Source organism: Numenius arquata, unplaced genomic scaffold (genome assembly GCF_964106895.1).
Source record: "Numenius arquata unplaced genomic scaffold, bNumArq3.hap1.1 HAP1_SCAFFOLD_1488, whole genome shotgun sequence".
Lineage (NCBI taxonomy): Eukaryota > Metazoa > Chordata > Aves > Charadriiformes > Scolopacidae > Numenius > Numenius arquata.
Window position 1 is genome coordinate 1 of NW_027414455.1, and position 17358 is coordinate 17358.

Consider the following 17358-nt stretch of genomic DNA (forward strand, 5'->3'; position numbering starts at 1 on the left):
AGGTCGGCGGTCGCTACTCGTCTATGAGGGGCGCGGCGCAAGGCACGCCGGGAGGAAGGTCGGAAGTGTCCCGCAGGCCGCGGTGAACGCCGGGAGCCGTAGTTCCGGCCTGGGTTGGGGGGGGGGGGGACGCGGGATGCGGCCGCCGCCGGGCCCGGAGGAACCGCGGGGTGCGCTGTGTCGGGCCGGGGGGGTCCCGGGGCGGGGGGGGGCTGGTGGTCTCTGGGGAGCCCGGGGACGGGCTGGGTGCCCGCAGGAAGGGGCTGGAGGGGCGGCGGAGCGGCCTGGTGGGGTTTGGCTAGGCCGCGGGGGCGGTTTAAGGGGGCCTGGAGTGTCTTTGGGGGGGGCTGAAGGGACGGGGAGGGTCTGGGGGGGGCCGGGGGGGGCTGTTTGGGGGGGATGGGGTGTGTTGGGGAGCCTGAGGGGGGGGTCTAGGGAGGTGGGGAGGGTGTTTGAGGGGGCTGATGGATGCGGGGGGGGGGCACCTGAGGGGCTTGGGGAAGGGTCTGGGGAACTTGGGGAACCCTGGGGTGCACGGGGGGGGTCTCAAGAAGGTTTTGGGGGTGTCTGGGAGGGTCTGGGGGGCGGGGCTGGGGCTTTGGGAGGTGGGGGTGGGTCTCTGAGGGTCTTTTAGGGGTCTGGAAGGGTGTTTGGAAAAGCTGGGGGGAACCTGGGGGGTGTCTGGGGGCATCTTGGGGGGTCTGGGGACATCTTGGGGGGGTCTAGGGGGAGCTGGAGAGCTTGGGGGGGATCTTGGGGTGCACGGGGGGGGTCACATGTCAGTCTTGGGGGTCTCTGGAGCGTCTCTGAGGGGTCCGGAAGAGCTGAGGGGGCACCTGGAGGGCTTGGGGAGGTCTTGGGGTGCACAGGGAGGGTCTCAAGAAGGTCTTGGGGGTGTCTGGGAGCATCTTGGGGGAGTCTAGGGGGAGCTGGAGAGCTTGGGGGGGATCTTGGGGTGCACGGGGGGGGTTGCACGTCAGTCTTGGGGGGTCTCTGGAGGGTCTTTGGGAGGTCTGGAAGAGCTGAGGGGGCACCTGGAGGGCTTGGGGGGGGTCTTGGGGTGTCTGGGGGCATCTTGGGGGGTCTGGGGGCATCTTGGAGGGGTCTAGGGGGAGCTGGAGAGCTTGGGAGGGATCTTGGGGTGCACGGGGGGGTCACACATCAGTCTTGGGGGGTCTCTGGAGGGTCTTTGGGAGGTCTGGAAGAGCTGAGGGGGCACCTGAGGGTCTTGGGGGGGGTGTCTTGGGGTGCACAGGGTCTCAAGAAGGTCTTGGGGGTGTCTGGGAGCATCTTGGGGGAGTCTAGGGGGAGCTGGAGAGCTTGGGGGGGATCTTGGGGTGCACGGGGGGGGTTGCACGTCAGTCTTGGGGGGTCTCTGGAGGGTCTTTGGGAGGTCTGGAAGAGCTGAGGGGGCATCTGGAGGGCTTGGGGGGGTCTTGGGGGTGTCTGGGGGCATCTTGGGGGTGTCGGGAGGGGATTGGGGGGGTCTGGGGGCATCGTGGGGGGGTCTAGGGGGAGCTGGAGAGCTTGGGGGGGATCTTGGGGTGCTCAGGAAGGGTCGCACATCAGTCTTGGGGGGCCTCTGGAGGGTCTTTGGGAGGTCTGGAAGAGCTGAGGGGGCATCTGGAGGGCTTGGGGGGGTCTTGGGGGTGTCTGGGGGCATCTTGGGGGTGTCGGGGGGGGGACTGGGGGGGGTCTGGTAGTCCCATGGGTTTGGGGATGGGGGGCTCTAGGGCTGGGGGTGTGTGTGTGTGTGGGGGGGGGGGTTCTAGAGCCCCCTCTCTTCTCTCCCCCCCCCCAGGTAGCCTGGCCCCCCCCGAAGCGGGGGCCACGTCGGGGTGTCCCCCCCCCCCGGGGCTGTACCACGAGCGGCAGCGGCTGGAGCTCTGCGCCCTCCACGCCCTCAACAACGTCCTCCAGCGCCCCTGCTTCACCCGCCAGGCCGCCGACGACATCTGCAAAAGGCAGCTTAATTAACAGTTATTTTAATTATTTTCATTAGTCTGCCTCCTTTTCCTTATTTCTTTTTTTTTTTTGCCCCCCCCCCTCTTAAAAAAAGGTTGGCCCCCGACGCTCGCCTCAACCCTCACCGCAGCCTCCTGGGCACCGGCAACTACGACGTCAACGTGATCATGGCCGCGCTGCAGGGCCTGGGGCTGGCAGCCGTTTGGTGGGACAAACGCCGGTATGAGCCCATTTTCGGGGTGTTCTCCCCCCCCCCCCAAAAAAAAAAAAAACATTTTCACCCTATTTTTCCCCTTTCCCGGGTCGTTGGAGCGGTTGGCGCTGGGGGGAATCCTGGGGTTTGTCCTCAACGTCCCCTCCACCGTCTCGCTGGGGTTCCTGGCCCTCCCCTTGCAGGCAGCACTGGGTGTTTCCTTCCCCCCCCAGCCCCAAAAAAACCCAAAAAACCCTTTTTCACCCTTTTTTCCCCTTTCCCAGGTCGTTGGAGCGGTTGGCGCTGGGGGAAATCCTGGGGTTCATCCTCAGCGTCCCCTCCACCGTCTTGCTGGGGTTCCTTGGGCTGCCCTTGCAGGCAGCACTTGATGTTTCCTCCCCCCCCAGCCCCAAAAAAACCCCAAAACCCCTTTTTCACCCTTTTTTTCCCCTTTCCCAGGTCGTTGGAGCGGTTGGCGCTGGGGGAAATCCTGGGGTTCGTCCTCAGCGTCCCCTCCACCGTCTCGCTGGGGTTCCTTGGGCTGCCCTTGCAGGCAGCACTGAGTGTTTCCTTCCCCCCCAACCCCCAAAAAAACCCAAAAAGCCCTTTTTCACCCTTTTTTCCCCTTTCCCAGGTCGTTGGAGTGGTTGGCGCTGGGGGAAATCCTGGGATTCATCCTCAACGTCCCCTCCACCGTCTCACTGGGGTTCCTTGGGCTGCAGCACTTGATGTTTCCTCCCCCCCCTAGCCCCAAAAAAACCCCAAAACCCCTTTTTCACCCTTTTTTTCCCCTTTCCCAGGTCGTTGGAGTGGTTGGCGCTGGGGGAAATCCTGGGATTCATCCTCAACGTCCCCTCCACTGTCTCGCTGGGGTTCCTTGGGCTGCCCTTGCAGGCAGCACTGAGTGTTTCCTTCCCCCCCCAACCCCCAAAAAAACCCAAAAAACCCTTTTTCACCCTTTTTTCCCCTTTCCCAGGTCGTTGGAGCGGTTGGCGCTGGGGGAAATCCTGGGATTCATCCTCAACGTCCCCTCCACCGTCTCGCTGGGGTTCCTTGGGCTGCAGCACTTGATGTTTCCTCCCCCCCCCAGCCCCAAAAAAACCCCAAAACCCCTTTTTCACCCTATTTTTCCCCTTTCCCAGGTCGTTGGAGCGGTTGGCGCTGGGGGAAATCCTAGGGTTCATCCTCAGCGTCCCCTCCACCGTCTCGCTGGGGTTCCTTGGGCTGCCCTTGCAGGCAGCACTGGGTGTTTCCTTCCCCCCCCAGCCCCAAAAAAAACCCAAAAAACCCTTTTTCACCCTTTTTTTCCCCTTTCCCAGGTCGTTGGAGTGGTTGGCGCTGGGGGAAATCCTGGGGTTCATCCTCAACGTCCCCTCCACCGTCTCACTGGGGTTCCTTGGGCTGCAGCACTTGATGTTTCCTCCCCCCCCCAGCCCCAAAAAAAACCCCAAAACCCCTTTTTCACCCTTTTTTTCCCCTTTCCCAGGTCGTTGGAGCGGTTGGCGCTGGGGGAAATCCTGGGGTTCATCCTCAACGTCCCCTCCACCGTCTCGCTGGGGTTACTTGGGCTGCCCTTGCAGGCAGCACTGGGTGTTTCCTTCCCCCCCCCAGCCCCAAAAAAACCCAAAAAACCCCTTTTTCACCCTTTTTTCCCCTTTCTCAGGTCGTTGGAGCGGTTGGCGCTGGGGGAAATCCTGGGATTCATCCTCAACGTCCCCTCCACCGTCTCGCTGGGGTTCCTTGGGCTGCAGCACTTGATGTTTCCTCCCCCCCCCAGCCCCCAAAAAACCCCAAAACCCCTTTTTCACCCTTTTTTTCCCCTTTCCCAGGTCGTTGGAGTGGTTGGCGCTGGGGGAAATCCTGGGGTTTGTCCTCAACGTCCCCTCCACCGTCTCGCTGGGGTTCCTTGGGCTGCAGCACTTGATGTTTCCTCCCCCCCCCAGCCCCAAAAAAAACCCCAAAACCCCTTTTTCACCCTTTTTTTCCCCTTTCCCAGGTCGTTGGAGCGGTTGGCGCTGGGGGAAATCCTGGGATTCATCCTCAACGTCCCCTCCACCGTCTCGCTGGGGTTCCTTGGGCTGCCCTTGCAGGCAGCACTGGGTGTTTCCTCAGCCCCCCAGCCCCCCAAAAAAACCCATTTTCACCCTATTTTTCCCCTTTCCCAGGTCGTTGGAGCGGTTGGCGCTGGGGGAAATCCTGGGGTTTGTCCTCAACGTCCCCTCTACCGTCTCGCTGGGGTTCCTGGCCCTCCCCTTGCGCCGGCAGTACTGGGTGTTTCCTCAGCCCCCCAGCCCCCAAAAAACCCTTTTTCACCCTTTTTTCCCCTTTCTCAGGTCGTTGGAGCGGTTGGCGCTGGGGGAAATCCTGGGATTCATCCTCAACGTCCCCTCCACCGTCTCGCTGGGGTTCCTTGGGCTGCAGCACTTGATGTTTCCTCCCCCCCCCAGCCCCAAAAAAACCCCAAAACCCCTTTTTCACCCTTTTTTTCCCCTTTCCCAGGTCGTCGGAGCGGTTGGCGCTGGGGGAAATCCTGGGGTTCATCCTCAACGTCCCCTCCACCGTCTCGCTGGGGTTCCTGGCCCTCCCCTTGCAGGCAGCACTGGGTGTTTCCTCAGCCCCCCAGCCCCAAAAAAAAACCATTTTCACCCTATTTTTCCCCTTTCCCAGGTCGTTGGAGCGGTTGGCGCTGGGGGAAATCCTGGGATTCATCCTCAACGTCCCCTCCACCGTCTCGCTGGGGTTCCTTGGGCTGCAGCACTTGATGTTTCCTCCCCCCCCCAGCCCCAAAAAAACCCCAAAACCCCTTTTTCACCCTTTTTTTCCCCTTTCCCAGGTCGTCGGAGCGGTTGGCGCTGGGGGAAATCCTGGGGTTCATCCTCAACGTCCCCTCCACCGTCTCGCTGGGGTTCCTGGCCCTCCCCTTGCAGGCAGCACTGGGTGTTTCCTCAGCCCCCCAGCCCCAAAAAAAAACCATTTTCACCCTATTTTTCCCCTTTCCCAGGTCGTTGGAGCGGTTGGCGCTGGGGGAAATCCTGGGATTCATCCTCAACGTCCCCTCCACCGTCTCGCTGGGGTTCCTGGCCCTCCCCTTGCGCCGGCAGCACTGGCTCGCCGTCCGCCAGCTCGGCGGCACCTACTACAACCTGGACTCCAAACTCCCGGCCCCCGTGGCCATCGGGGGCGAGGAGGAACTCAGGTGGGTGACAAAGGGGGTGGCAGGGGTTTGGGGGGGGGACAGACAGACACACACACACACACACACACACACAAGACGCACAGGAGGAAGGGGGTGACGCCTCCCTCCTCCCAACCCGGCAGGGCTTTCCTGCGGGATTTCCTCTCCCAAGGGCTCTGCGAGGTTTTCCTCGTCGTGCCGCGGGCCGTGGAGGAAAGCGGCGCTTGGCTGAGCCCCGAGTGACGCGTCAACACGACGACGGGTGACACTGACGGGTGACGGCGCCGACGGGTGACAACCCACCCCCACCACCTTCCTCTTTGGGACGAAACCCCGACGCTTTGGGGACTTTTATCCAGGCACCGTTCCTCCGGGGCAGGGGGGAGGTTGGTTTTTGGGGAAGCTCCCAATTCCCTGATTTCACCCCCATTTCGTCTCCGTCACCGGTTTTCCCTCTGGGGGGTGGCGCGATGGGGCTGGGGGAGGTGGTGGTGGTGGGGGTCGTGTGGCGTCCCCTCAGGGTGCACGCGACGCACCAAAGGGCTGAATTACCCTCAAAAAAAGGTGATTAAAAGCGGTGGGTTTCCAGCTCGTCGGGTTGTCTCTCCTTGGGGGTGCGCCTTCCCTCCTGAGCTCGGGGGGCAGGAATCGGGGGCCGAATGACCCCCAAAATCGCCAAATCTCACCCCAATTCAGGGTCAGGGAGTAATAAAAGAGGCTGGAGGGGTGGAGGAGGAGGAGGCTCTGACCCCAGGGATGAAGAGTGTGTGTCTGGAGGAGGGGGGGGGGGGGTTGGAGCCGGGGGGGAGAGCGTTGGAGGGGGCGGGGGGGGGGGGGATATCCCGGGGAAGGGCGGCTCCGCCCGCTCCTCCCGCTCCGCCGGGCGGGTCCAAAGCGCGCCCGCTGATTGGTCCGCGCTCTCCACCCGCGAGGCCAATGGGAGCGCGCCGTTTAGATCCGTCCCCATCTCGATGCGAGCCCTTGGCGGGATGTCTGTCGCGCTCCCTGGTGGTCTAGTGGTTAGGATTCGGCGCTCTCACCGCCGCGGCCCGGGTTCGATTCCCGGTCAGGGAAGTAAAATTATTAATCTTTTTTTTTTTTCCTGCCTATTTTCGCTTTTTAATATTTCCGCTCGCGACCGTTCAGCCCCACGCACGGCACCGCTGGGGGGGGGGGTGGTGGTGGTGGAGAAGAGGGAGAGCTTCACCACGTTTCCCCCTCCCTTTGTTCGCTGATGCGCGGGGCGGGAGGCAGGCGGTTTATAAAAAAAAATCATAAAAAAAAAAATTATAGAAAAAAACACAGGGCGATATTATCGCGATAGAGGAAAGGGGGGGGGAAAGGCACCGCTGGGATTCGAACCCAGGATCTCCTGTTTACTAGACAGGCGCTTTAACCAACTAAGCCACGGCGCCGGGCGTTCGGAGCCTTTCCCCTCGCTCTCCATCTCCCCATCCACCCCCCCCCCGCCGCCAAGAGTCTCCGCGCACCCCCCCCCCCGCCCTCCTTCCGCCCCCCCCCCACTCCGGGGGTTAAGGGGGGAGGGGGGGGGACGATGGGGTACATTCCCCCCCCCACCCCCCCGGGGTGGCTTCAGGGAGAGGGGGCTGGGGGTATCTCCCAGCCCCATCCTCGTTAGTATAGTGGTGAGTATCCCCGCCTGTCACGCGGGAGACCGGGGTTCGATTCCCCGACGGGGAGGTTGCATTTTCCCGCCCCCGCAAAAAAAAAAAAAACAACAATTAAATATCTTTTAAACTGCGAAAAAAAATCATTATTATTATTATTATTATTATTATTATTATTATTACGAGGGGAAGCAGGCCCCGGACGGGGACGGCCGGCTCCCGCCCAGCACAGACCCGCCCGCCGCCTCCGCCGGGGGGGGGGGGTGTTTTATATAGGGCGGTGCGGACCTGAGGGGGAACTGCGAGAGGCCGGCGGGGCGCCCCCCCCCCCCCCTTACCCCTAAGGACCAATCGCGGCGCTCCTCTCGTCGACCAATCAGAAGGCGGCTCCGGAGTTTAAATCGAGGAATTTGGCGCCAGAACGCGCGCTTTTGCCCCGGGGGGCGGAGGGGGGGGGGCAAACCATCCTTGGGGGACCCCCTGAGGGGTGGTTGGGGGGGGTGTGTGGGTCCTGGGGAAGTTTGGGGGTCCCCGAGGGGCTGTTCTGGGGGTGGTTGGAACCTTGAGGGTGTCGGGGGGGGGGGATCCCCGAGGGGCTGTTCTGGAGGGGTTTGGGACCCCCTGAGGGGAATCCTGGAGGGATCCTGAGTGAATTGGGGGGGGGGGGCAGGACACTTTAGGCTGTTTTAAGGCATTCTGGGGAGTCCTGTGGGGGTCTGGGGGTGCTGGGGGGGGGGGGTGTGGGTGTGGGTGGTGCTAGAGGGTGTTTACGAATAGAGGATTTAGGGGAGGGGGTGTGCTCTGGAGTCCCCGAGGGGGTCCGGGGAGGGGGGGCTGTGAAGTATTATGGCAGGAAAAGTACTTAAGACCCTTAAGGGCATTAATGGGGTGACTTTGGGGGGCTGGGAGGCATAGCACACGAATTTTTAGGGCCTTATTTTCCTCTTTGGAGGCCTGAGCATCCTGGCCCGCATCCCCAGCAGCGTGGCCAGTGGAGCGAGGGGGGGATTGTGCCCTGGGAGACCCCCCTTGGCAGCGCTGCCTCCAGCTCTGGGGCCACCAACCTCAGAAGGACAGGGAGCTGCTGGAGCGGGGCCAGAGGAGGCCACGGAGATGCTGGGAGGGCTGGAGCCCCTCTGCTGGGAGGACAGGCTGAGAGAGTTGGGGGGTTCAGGCTGGAGAAGAGAAGGCTCCGGGGAGACCTTGGAGCCCCTTCCAGTCCCTCAAGGGGCTCCAGGAAAGCTGGGAAGGGACTCTGGATGAGGGAGGGGAGCCGTGGGAGGAGGGGGAGGAGGGGGAAGGGTTTGCCACTGGAAGAGGGGAGATTGAGATGAGATGTGGGGAGGAAATGGTTTGCTGGGGGGGTGGTGAGAGCCTGGCCCAGGTTGCCCCGAGAAGCTGTGGCTGCCCCATCCCTGGAGGGGTTCCAGGCCAGGTTGGGAGGGGGCTTGAAGCAGCCTGGTGTGGTGGGAGGTGTCCCTGCCCAGGGCAGGGGGTGGGACTGGAGGGGCTTTAAGGTCCCTTCCCACCCAAACCATTCCATGATTCTATATTGCTCTGGGAAAAGGCTTCTCTGCCCTTGAGGAACCCTGAGAGGTGGCTCAGGTCAGGGCGGGGGATCAAAGAAAGCTCGCTTAAGTGGTCATATTTAAGGAATAAAGTGATTTACGCGCGATGGACCCATCTCGTTTCCAAAACGTATCCTCAAAATGGTTAATAATTAATATTAAGAGACCATGTGGACATGCTGATGGATGAGGAGGATTCCTTGAGTCCATCAAGGATGACGGGTGAAAAGACTCCTCAAGGAAAGCCAAGTATCATTAATGTTCTTGAGGAGAATCGTCACATGGACCTTGAGACTGCTACAAATTTACACGGTTTTGGAGGATTTTAGCCAATGGGGCAAGACGGTGAGGATTTAGAGAGTGTCCTGAGCTGAACTACCTTCATTATAACACCAAAAAATCACACCCAGAGGTCCAGAAGACCTTATTTTTCTGCTCCCAGGCCGTTTATTGCTCTTATCCCGTTGATTTGCTGGCGGTTGTTGCCTCCTCGATGCTTCTTGTGCCTAAATCTAACGCCTCAGCATCAATCGCACCCCGTTAGAACCCCAAGGAATTAACTCTAATTAAAAGTTACTCGTTGAAGCCAGACGACTGCCGTAGCTCAATATCTGGGACGTTCCTCGTACCCACGACTTCATCTTCGGCTTTTGATGGATGAGTTTTGGAGAAGCCACGCGTTGTTTACGCCGTTAATCGGCGGATCCCGGTTCCAAATGAATCCCTATCGATGGTCCTTGGGTGTTTTTGGTGGGTTTTTGGGGGAGAATCGGTTGAAACCAGAGGGGGTTTTGGCTCAAGCCCACGGCTCAGCCCACGACCTCCTTTGGAGCCTGTACAAAAACTATCGCTACTTTTCATGAATCTAATGAAAAAAAAGAAGTCAGTATTTTCTCTTCTGAACATCGCGAATTATTTTTTTTTTTTCACGATACTCAAGAGGGGAAAGAAATTTATTTTATTTTATTTTATTTTTCCCTGATATTCGGGAGGGAGAGAAATGAAATAAACCTGGTGGGGGGGTTTTATCCGTTGCAGAGGGGTCACCGTCCTCTTCGGGGGGGGGGGGGGGCGGGAGACAAATAGGGAACAAGGAAAGGGGGAGGGGAAAAAGGGGGGAGGGAAAGAGAAGAAAGGGAGGGGGGAAAAAAGGAATTAGCAGAGGATGGTTTCGATCCATCGACCTCTGGGTTATGGGCCCAGCACGCTTCCGCTGCGCCACTCTGCTCCTTAGAACGGCTTTTATTTACTTTATTGTGATAAAGTATAATTTACTGGTTTATACTGGTTGTGATAACGGTGTTTCCTGATTGTGCTGCCCCGTGACGGGGGGGCGGGGGAACGAAGGAGGAGGGTGAAAAATAGGGGTCGGGGGGGAGGGTTGACATTCCCCGCCGGGTGTTTATTCACCCCCCCTCCCCCTTCAAGGTCACACCCCCCCCCCCCCCAAGAGGAAAAAAAAAAAATAAGAGGAGTACAAGGTTCACTTCTACCCCCCGCTGGAGATGCCGGGGATCGAACCCGGGGCCTCATACATGCGAAGCATGCGCTCTACCACTGAGCTACATCCCCAGCGGGAGCCCCCGCCCCCGCCGCGGCCCTTGGCACCGCCTCTCCATGGGAGCCACGCCCCCTCCCAGCTAAACCACGCCTCCCTCTATATAAACCACGCCTACCTTTGGCTAAAACCACGCCCCCTCTCCCTCCCTGGCGCGCCCCATGGCGGCCGGGCGGAGGGGCTGCCCCGGCGGACGAGGTGGCCGAGTGGTTAAGGCGATGGACTGCTAATCCATTGTGCTCTGCACGCGTGGGTTCGAATCCCATCCTCGTCGGTAGCGGTTTCCCTTTTACCTTCCACCTCCGGCAATTAATTTATTTTTTTTTTTTGGGGGGGGGGGTGTCTACACTTTCTGCTCTTTCACCGGGGGGGGGGGGGTGGGTTTATTTTGGGAGGGTGTGTGTGTGTGTGTGTGTGTGTCCCTCGCAGTGCGTGCTCCCCTCTCCCCATTCATCCCCCTTTCTCTTCCCCCCCCACCTCCTTTCTCTTCCATCGCACACACCCCCCCCCCATCGAATCTTTTTTTTCCAAGTTTTTCTCCCCCGCTTTGGCAGCGGGGGGGCGGGGCGGGGCCGGTACGGCGGGTCTCTGTGGCGCAATCGGTTAGCGCGTTCGGCTGTTAACCGAAAGGTTGGTGGTTCGAGCCCACCCAGGGACGGGCGGCGTGATTTTGAGTGGGTTTTTTTGTTTTGTTTTTTTTTTGGGGGGGGGGTTTATTTTACAGGTGGGAGCAGGGGAGTTGCGACGCGGTCCTTTCCTGTGTCGCGGGTGGGAAAAAAAGGGTTGGAAAAAGGGATGAAATGCGAAAAAAATGATCGGAAGGGAAAAAGATGAAGGTGTGCATTGGCCGGGAATCGAACCCGGGCCTCCCGCGTGGCAGGCGAGAATTCTACCACTGAACCACCAATGCTCCCGATGGCTTCTTAGCCGGAGACCCAAAAATTATGGAATTAAGCCCAAAAGGGCTACATAGCGCAGAAAAGTCTTTATACCCGAGAGGGGTGAGCATGTGCTAATTGGGATGCCGCGCTAATTAAGGTTAGAGGAGGAAGAGGGGCGCCCCCGCGGGATCCCGCGGCGGGTGATTGGAATTTGGCGCGCTCGGCGCTGATTGGCCCGCAGCCTGGCGGGTGGGCGGGGCCTGGAGAGGAGTCTCAGGGGCTGAGCAAGGGACCCCCAGGGATCCCAGGCCGAGCAGGGAGCCGAGGCCCGCCCCAGGGGGAGAGTGGGTCCCAGAGGCTCCGCTGCCGCTTTTCCCCCGGGGAAACCCCCGCTGCGGCTTCTCCAGAGCCCGTTCCCCTCCACGGGGGCTCCTTGCTCCCCCCCGGGCGCGCACAGGGACCGGCGCCCTTCCCCCCCCACCCGCCAACCTCTCGGCGGCATCCAAAGAGCGCGCTCTGATTGGTTAAAACGCCCCAACATTCAGCGTCCAATCAGAGAGCGCGCTCTTTGGAGCCGGCCGGTTTTGCACGCGCGCGGGGGGGGCGTGGCTCTGAGCGCGGCCCTCTCCCTCAGCCAATGGGAGGGCGTGGCGTTTGGATGCCTCATTTACATACCGCCGCTATAAAAGCGGGGCCGCCGCCGCTGCCCCCTCAGTGGGGTTTCCCCGGGGTTCGCGTCGCCATGCCCGAACCGGCCAAATCCGCGCCCGCCCCTAAAAAAGGCTCTAAAAAAGCCGTGACCAAGACCCAGAAGAAAGGGGACAAGAAGCGGCGGCGCAGCCGCAAGGAGAGTTACTCCATCTACGTCTACAAGGTGCTGAAGCAGGTCCACCCGGACACCGGCATCTCCTCCAAGGCCATGGGCATCATGAACTCCTTCGTCAACGACATCTTCGAGCGCATCGCCGGCGAGGCCTCCCGCCTGGCCCACTACAACAAGCGCTCCACCATCACCTCCAGGGAGATCCAGACGGCCGTCCGCCTCCTCCTGCCCGGCGAGCTGGCCAAGCACGCCGTCTCGGAGGGCACCAAGGCCGTCACCAAGTACACCAGCTCCAAGTAACGTCCAGCCCGAAAGGGGCTACCGAGAGGGAGCCCCCCGGCTGGGTTCTGCTTGCACCCAACGGCTCTTTTCAGAGCCACCCACCTTCTCGTCCAAAGAGCTGGCGTCGCTGCCCCTTTTTCGGGGCTTTTTTTGAGTATGGGAACGGTTTGTAGGTGGCGGTGGAGAATTGGGGCGTTTAAAACGGGTTATTTTATTGGTTTTTTTAACAAAAACCCCAGCGGTTTCTAGGCTGTAGTTGAGCTGTTTCTCCTTCTGGTCCCCCTCCCCTTCCCTCCCCCCGCCTTGTTTCGCTGCCGCTTTCGCCTTCAAACCGCTGCTGCGCTCCCATTGGTCTGCGGGGGCGAGAACGTCACTGCGAGGGGCAGGTTTTCCCTCAGGTCCGCCCCGGGGCCTATATAAACCCGGCGGGGGAGGCTGGAGAATAACTCCTCTCCAGTTCTTAGAGTGGTGACACAGTTAGAAGGGACCCTAAAGCCACCCCCTGCCCTGGGCAGGGACACCTCCCACCACACCAGGCTGCTCCAAGACCCCTCCCAACCCGGCCTGGAACCCCTCCAGGGATGGGGCAGCCACAGCTTCTCAGGGAAACCTGGGCCAGGCTCTCACCACCCCCCCAGCAAACCATTTCCTCCCCACATCTCATCTCAATCTCCCCTCTTCCAGTGGCAAACCCTTCCCCCTCCTCCCACGGCTCCCCTCCCTCATCCAGAGTCCCTCCCCAGCTTTCCTGGAGCCCCCCCCCCTTTAGGGACTGGAAGGGGTTCCAAGGTCTCCCCGGAGCCTTCTCTTCTCCAGGCTGAACCCCCAACTCTCTCAGCCTGTCCTCCCAGCAGAGGGGCTCCAGCCCTCCCAGCATCTCCGTGGCCTCCTCTGGCCCCGCTCCAGCAGCTCCCTGTCCTTCTGATGTTGGTGGCCCCAGAGCTGGAGGCAGCGCTGCCAAGGGGGGGTCTCCCCAGGGCACAATCCCCCCCCTCGCTCCACTGGCCACGCTGCTGGGGATGCGGGCCAGGATGCTCAGGCCTCCAAAGAGGAAAATAAGGCCCTAAAAATTCTTCTGCTACACCTCCCAGCCCCCCAAAGTCACCCCATTAATGCCCTTAAGGGTCTTAAGTACTTTTCCTGCCATAATACTTCACAGTCCCCCCTCCCCGGACCCCCTCGGGGACTCCAGAGCACACCCCCTCCCCTAAATCCTCTATTCGTAAACACCCCAGACATACACACCCCCAGCACCCCCAGACCCCCACAGGACTCCCCAGAATGCCTTAAAACAGCCTAAAGTCGTCCTGATCCAGAGTCCCTCCCCAGCTTTCCTGGAGCCCCCCCCCCCTTTAGGGACTGGAAGGGGCTCCAAGGTCTCCCCGGAGCCTTCCCTTCTCTGGGCTGAACCCCCCAACTCTCTCAGCCTGTCCTCCCAGCAGAGGGGCTCCAGCCATTACCCCTCATTCTGTTGTTCCCTGATCAAGTATTCCTCCCTTCTTACTTTTTTCCACTCCCTTTCTTGCTTTTTACTTAATACTTACCCAGAACAGAGGTAAATTGGGACATATTCTTTCCCGGTTTGGGTGGTAGGGATATTATTCGCTTTATTTATTCACGTTTAAGTGTCGCTGGAGCGAGATTTGCCCCCCGCCGCCTCCTTCGGCCCCACTGCGACAGGAGAAGGAGGGGGGGATCCAAACGGCGTGCGGCTATTGGCTGAGCAGATTCGGCAAGCCAGCCAATCAGCGCGCGAGCTTCGGAGCCGCTCTAGCCGCTGCACGGCGGGAGGCCCGCCCCGCCCCCCCCGCCAATAGGCGAGCGCCGAGTGGAGCCTTTATTTGCATAACGCCCTGCTCCTCCAGCCCTTTTCCTGAAGCGGTGGGTGGCTCTGAAAAGAGCCTTTTTTTGGGTTTAAAAATAAGAAAAAAAAAATAATAAAAAAATGAAAAAAAAAAATAAAAAGAACTCAAGGCAACGAAAAAACAACCTGGAGGCGGCTTCTCCCGCCGCCTCACTTGCCCTTGGCCTTGTGGCTCTCGGTCTTCTTGGGCAGCAGCACAGCCTGGATGTTGGGCAGGACGCCGCCCTGCGCGATGGTGACGCCCCCCAGCAGCTTGTTGAGCTCCTCGTCGTTGCGGACGGCGAGCTGGAGGTGGCGGGGGATGATCCGCGTCTTTTTGTTATCCCGGGCGGCGTTCCCCGCCAGCTCCAGGATCTCGGCCGTCAGGTATTCCATCACGGCAGCCAGGTAAACGGGGGCTCCGGCCCCCACCCGTTCCGCGTAGTTCCCTTTCCGCAGGAGGCGGTGGACGCGGCCCACGGGGAACTGGAGACCGGCCCGGGATGAGCGGGATTTGGCTTTAGCCCGGGCTTTGCCCCCCTGCTTCCCCCGGCCCGACATGGTTCCCCTGCAGGCACTGACAGCGCCGCGCCGCCGCCTCCCCCTGCCTCATATACCCTGCGGCGGATCGAAACGACGCCTTCTGATTGGCTGACGCGCGGCGCGGCGGGGGACCAATAGCGACGCGCCGAGCTCTGGCCAATAACAGCCCGCGCTTTGGATCCGCCTCGTCCGCACGGAGGTCGGAGGCCGCGCTCGGAGCCCTGCGGCGGGTTTTGGGGGGGGGGGGACGGGACGGGCCCCCGTCCCCCCCCCCGGGCAGGGCTGGAAGGAGGCGGTGGCTGCGGGCGGCTGAACGCGCTCCCTCAAATTTAGGTTCTTTTTTTTTTGTAAATTAAAGCTCTTTTTTTTGACGTATTACCAGCCTCGGGGCAACCCCCCCCCCCCCGAGAGAGGAGTTTTTAAGGCTTTTTTGTTTGTTTGTTTGTTTGTTTTCTATCGTATTCGGGGATTTGCGGCCTCTCTCCCTGCGGGGGGGGGGGGGGGATGTGCGGTTCTCACTCAGGTCCGCAACACACACACCACACACCCCCGAAGGGTCGCCGCGGTTTCCCCCCTCTCCTCGCGGCACCTTTTTTTGCACCTTCAAATCTTTCGTAATCAAATTTTTTTTTTTTTTCTCCCTTTAAACTCCTTTTTTTTGTCTTTTTTGTTTTCTTTGCGGCTGATGGGGAGGCGCCGGGGGGATCCTGCCAGGAGCCCGGATAGCTCAGTCGGCAGAGCATCAGACTTTTAATCTGAGGGTCCAGGGTTCAAGTCCCTGTTCGGGCGAAGACGTTTCTCCTTTTTTCCTCTCCTCCCCCATCGGAGGGTCCTTCTCCCTTCCCTCGCCCCCTTCCCCCCCCCCGCCTTCCACCGTCCCCCCCCCCCCGCAAAACCCCCGCGCCCCGGACTATTTTCTTTGGGCGGCGGAGGCGGCGCGGGGCGGTGTGGGACCGGGCGGAAGTGGTCGTGCGGGTCGGTCCCATGGTGTAATGGTTAGCACTCTGGACTCTGAATCCAGCGATCCGAGTTCAAATCTCGGTGGGACCTTCACCTCTTTTGCCACCACCCCCACCCCCCCTCCTCCCCAACACTGGCAGGGACTGGACGGGGGGTGTGTGGGGTGTGTGTCCACACTCCGCGTCCCACCCCATTTGGGGACCGCGGGGGACACCCTTTTGGGATCTGCGTGGCCCAAGTGTGTCACCCCCCCAGGTGTGATGGGGGTTGCTCTGAGCGTGACCCACCCGTGGGGACCGCAGGTGACATCCCACCTGTGACACCCCACTGGGGACCACACGTAGTGTCCCACGTGTGACGTCCCAAGTCTGACACCCCACTAGGGACCACAGGTGGCATCCCATGTGTAACACCCCACTGGGGACCCTGTGTGACCCCCCCCCCTCTTTGGGGACTGCATGTGACACCCCACGTGTGACACCCCACCGGGGACCTCGTACGACATCCCACGTCTGACACCCCCCTCAGGGACCACATGTGACATCCCACATGTGACAGAGATGGCATGCAACGGCCCACATGTGACAACCGCCTGCCCCCCCCCCCTTGGGGACCTCAAGTGCCACCTGGAAGGAGAAGTGACCTCATGCCATCGTGTCCCCAAGGGGAAAAGAAAGCCACTCCTACCTCCAGCCACAAGGCCAGGACACAGCCCCACTCCCAGTCCCTCCCAGTCCCGCTGCCCCCATGGCAGGACCTGGTTTCTCCTGTCCCACATCCCCAGTGGTGGTGGCCCTCATCCTCAGTGAGCGACAGGGACGTGGAGCCCGGGACGTGGAGCCCAGGGCGTTGGTGGCCCTGGGCATGGGGGGGAAAAGACCCCAACCAGCAGCCCCCACCCAGCCCCTTGCAGTCTGGTGGCACTGAGCAGGACACAGGGACATGAATATGGGGACAGGGACAGGGTGGGGGCCACCAGCTTGGGGACAGGGACCCATGTCCCCCTCTCCCTCCCCCAAATATTCTCCTTGGGGACATCCCACAGTGTGGGATGTCACTGGTGGGGATGGGTCCTCCCCAGTACCTGCTCCCTCACCCCAGGCCAACGTCCCCTTCACCCCCACAGTGACACCTTGACACCGGTGACACCAACCCCAATAAACCCCTAAAAATTGCAAAACCCTCTGGAGCAAAGGGCAACACCCGATGGGGTTTCACCCCTTTTCGCTCCTCGTGATCGTTTTACAACCTGGGAACACCCGGGGGCTACGAATCGGAGGCAAAGGTGAATGACGCAGCAGCAAAGCTCCTTGGGGTTTTGCCCTTTAATTGTCTTTTAATGAGCAGAATGATTAATTAGCCCATCAAGAAGCAGCTGGCCAAGCACTCACACCCAGCTTGGGCATTTCCATGGCAAACTTTGTGGTTTCTGTAGGCAACTCGGGGAAAAAAAACCCACCTACTTGTGTAAACATTTGCCCCAGATATGGGGTGTGGGGTGGGCGAAGGGCTCTGATGTGAAGTGGGAGAAAGGTTCCGTGTGGAGTGGGTGAAAGGCTCCGGTGTGGCGTGGATGAGGTCATTTGGAGATGTTGGAGGTGTTTGGAGCCAGCTGGAGATGCTTGGGGCCAGTTGGAGGTGTTTGGGGACAGCTGGAGATGTTGGAGATATTTGGGGTCAGTTGGAGATGTTAGAGAAGTTTGGGGTCATCTGGAAATGTTTGGGGCTGGTTGGAGATATTTGGGGTCAGCTGGAGATGTTGGAGGTGTTTGGGGCCAGCTGGAGATGTTTGGGGCCAGTTGGAGGTGTTTGGGGTCAGCTGGAGATGTTGGAGGTGTTTGGGGTCAGATGGAGATGATGTTTGGGGCTGGATAGAGACACTGGGTTTGATGGAGATGTTGGATGGATGGAGATGTTGGTGTTGGATGGAGATATGGGG

The 17358-nt window shown here is 60.4% G+C and overlaps 3 protein-coding genes and 10 non-coding genes across 14 annotated transcripts; 8 read left to right on the forward strand and 5 right to left on the reverse strand.

Annotated features, from left to right (window-relative positions):
* The first annotated feature begins 133 nt into the window (after positions 1-133).
* Positions 134-5924, forward strand: JOSD2 (Josephin domain containing 2). Its single transcript, XM_074167154.1, has 5 exons — positions 134-170; positions 1802-1964; positions 2060-2185; positions 5160-5354; positions 5477-5924. Exons 1-5 carry the CDS (start codon positions 137-139, stop codon positions 5574-5576), a joined length of 618 nt encoding a protein of 205 aa, XP_074023255.1. The 5' UTR covers positions 134-136; the 3' UTR covers positions 5577-5924.
* Positions 5925-6335: 411 nt separating this feature from the next.
* On the forward strand, positions 6336-6407 carry TRNAE-CUC (transfer RNA glutamic acid (anticodon CUC)). The gene has a single exon. It is a non-coding gene; the product is annotated as a tRNA-Glu (tRNA).
* Positions 6408-6674: 267 nt separating this feature from the next.
* On the reverse strand, positions 6675-6748 carry TRNAT-AGU (transfer RNA threonine (anticodon AGU)). The gene has a single exon. It is a non-coding gene; the product is annotated as a tRNA-Thr (tRNA).
* Positions 6749-6962: 214 nt separating this feature from the next.
* TRNAD-GUC (transfer RNA aspartic acid (anticodon GUC)) lies at positions 6963-7034 on the forward strand. Its single transcript has one exon. It is a non-coding gene; the product is annotated as a tRNA-Asp (tRNA).
* A 2651-nt stretch (positions 7035-9685) lies between these two features.
* On the reverse strand, positions 9686-9757 carry TRNAM-CAU (transfer RNA methionine (anticodon CAU)). The gene has a single exon. It is a non-coding gene; the product is annotated as a tRNA-Met (tRNA).
* Positions 9758-10029: 272 nt separating this feature from the next.
* On the reverse strand, positions 10030-10101 carry TRNAA-CGC (transfer RNA alanine (anticodon CGC)). Its single transcript has one exon. It is a non-coding gene; the product is annotated as a tRNA-Ala (tRNA).
* Positions 10102-10248: 147 nt separating this feature from the next.
* On the forward strand, positions 10249-12091 carry LOC141478008 (histone H2B 5-like). Of its 2 annotated transcripts, XM_074167152.1 has the most exons (2): positions 10249-10293; positions 11780-12091. In XM_074167152.1, the coding sequence occupies exons 1-2, from the start codon at positions 10249-10251 to the stop codon at positions 12089-12091; spliced, it is 357 nt and encodes a 118-aa protein (XP_074023253.1). The 2 variants fall into 2 exon arrangements, with proteins under 2 accessions (XP_074023253.1, XP_074023252.1); XM_074167151.1 differs by lacking the exon at positions 10249-10293 and having other exon boundaries at positions 11711-12091.
* Positions 10280-10361, forward strand: TRNAS-GCU (transfer RNA serine (anticodon GCU)). The gene has a single exon. It is a non-coding gene; the product is annotated as a tRNA-Ser (tRNA).
* Positions 10672-10745, forward strand: TRNAN-GUU (transfer RNA asparagine (anticodon GUU)). Its single transcript has one exon. It is a non-coding gene; the product is annotated as a tRNA-Asn (tRNA).
* Positions 10927-10997, reverse strand: TRNAG-GCC (transfer RNA glycine (anticodon GCC)). The gene has a single exon. It is a non-coding gene; the product is annotated as a tRNA-Gly (tRNA).
* Positions 12092-14087: 1996 nt separating the features above from the next.
* LOC141478007 (histone H2A type 2-C-like) lies at positions 14088-14477 on the reverse strand. The gene has a single exon (XM_074167150.1). The coding sequence runs from the start codon at positions 14475-14477 to the stop codon at positions 14088-14090; it is 390 nt and encodes a 129-aa protein (XP_074023251.1).
* Positions 14478-15175: 698 nt separating this feature from the next.
* TRNAK-UUU (transfer RNA lysine (anticodon UUU)) lies at positions 15176-15248 on the forward strand. The gene has a single exon. It is a non-coding gene; the product is annotated as a tRNA-Lys (tRNA).
* A 189-nt stretch (positions 15249-15437) lies between these two features.
* TRNAQ-CUG (transfer RNA glutamine (anticodon CUG)) lies at positions 15438-15509 on the forward strand. Its single transcript has one exon. It is a non-coding gene; the product is annotated as a tRNA-Gln (tRNA).
* Positions 15510-17358: the final 1849 nt, after the last annotated feature.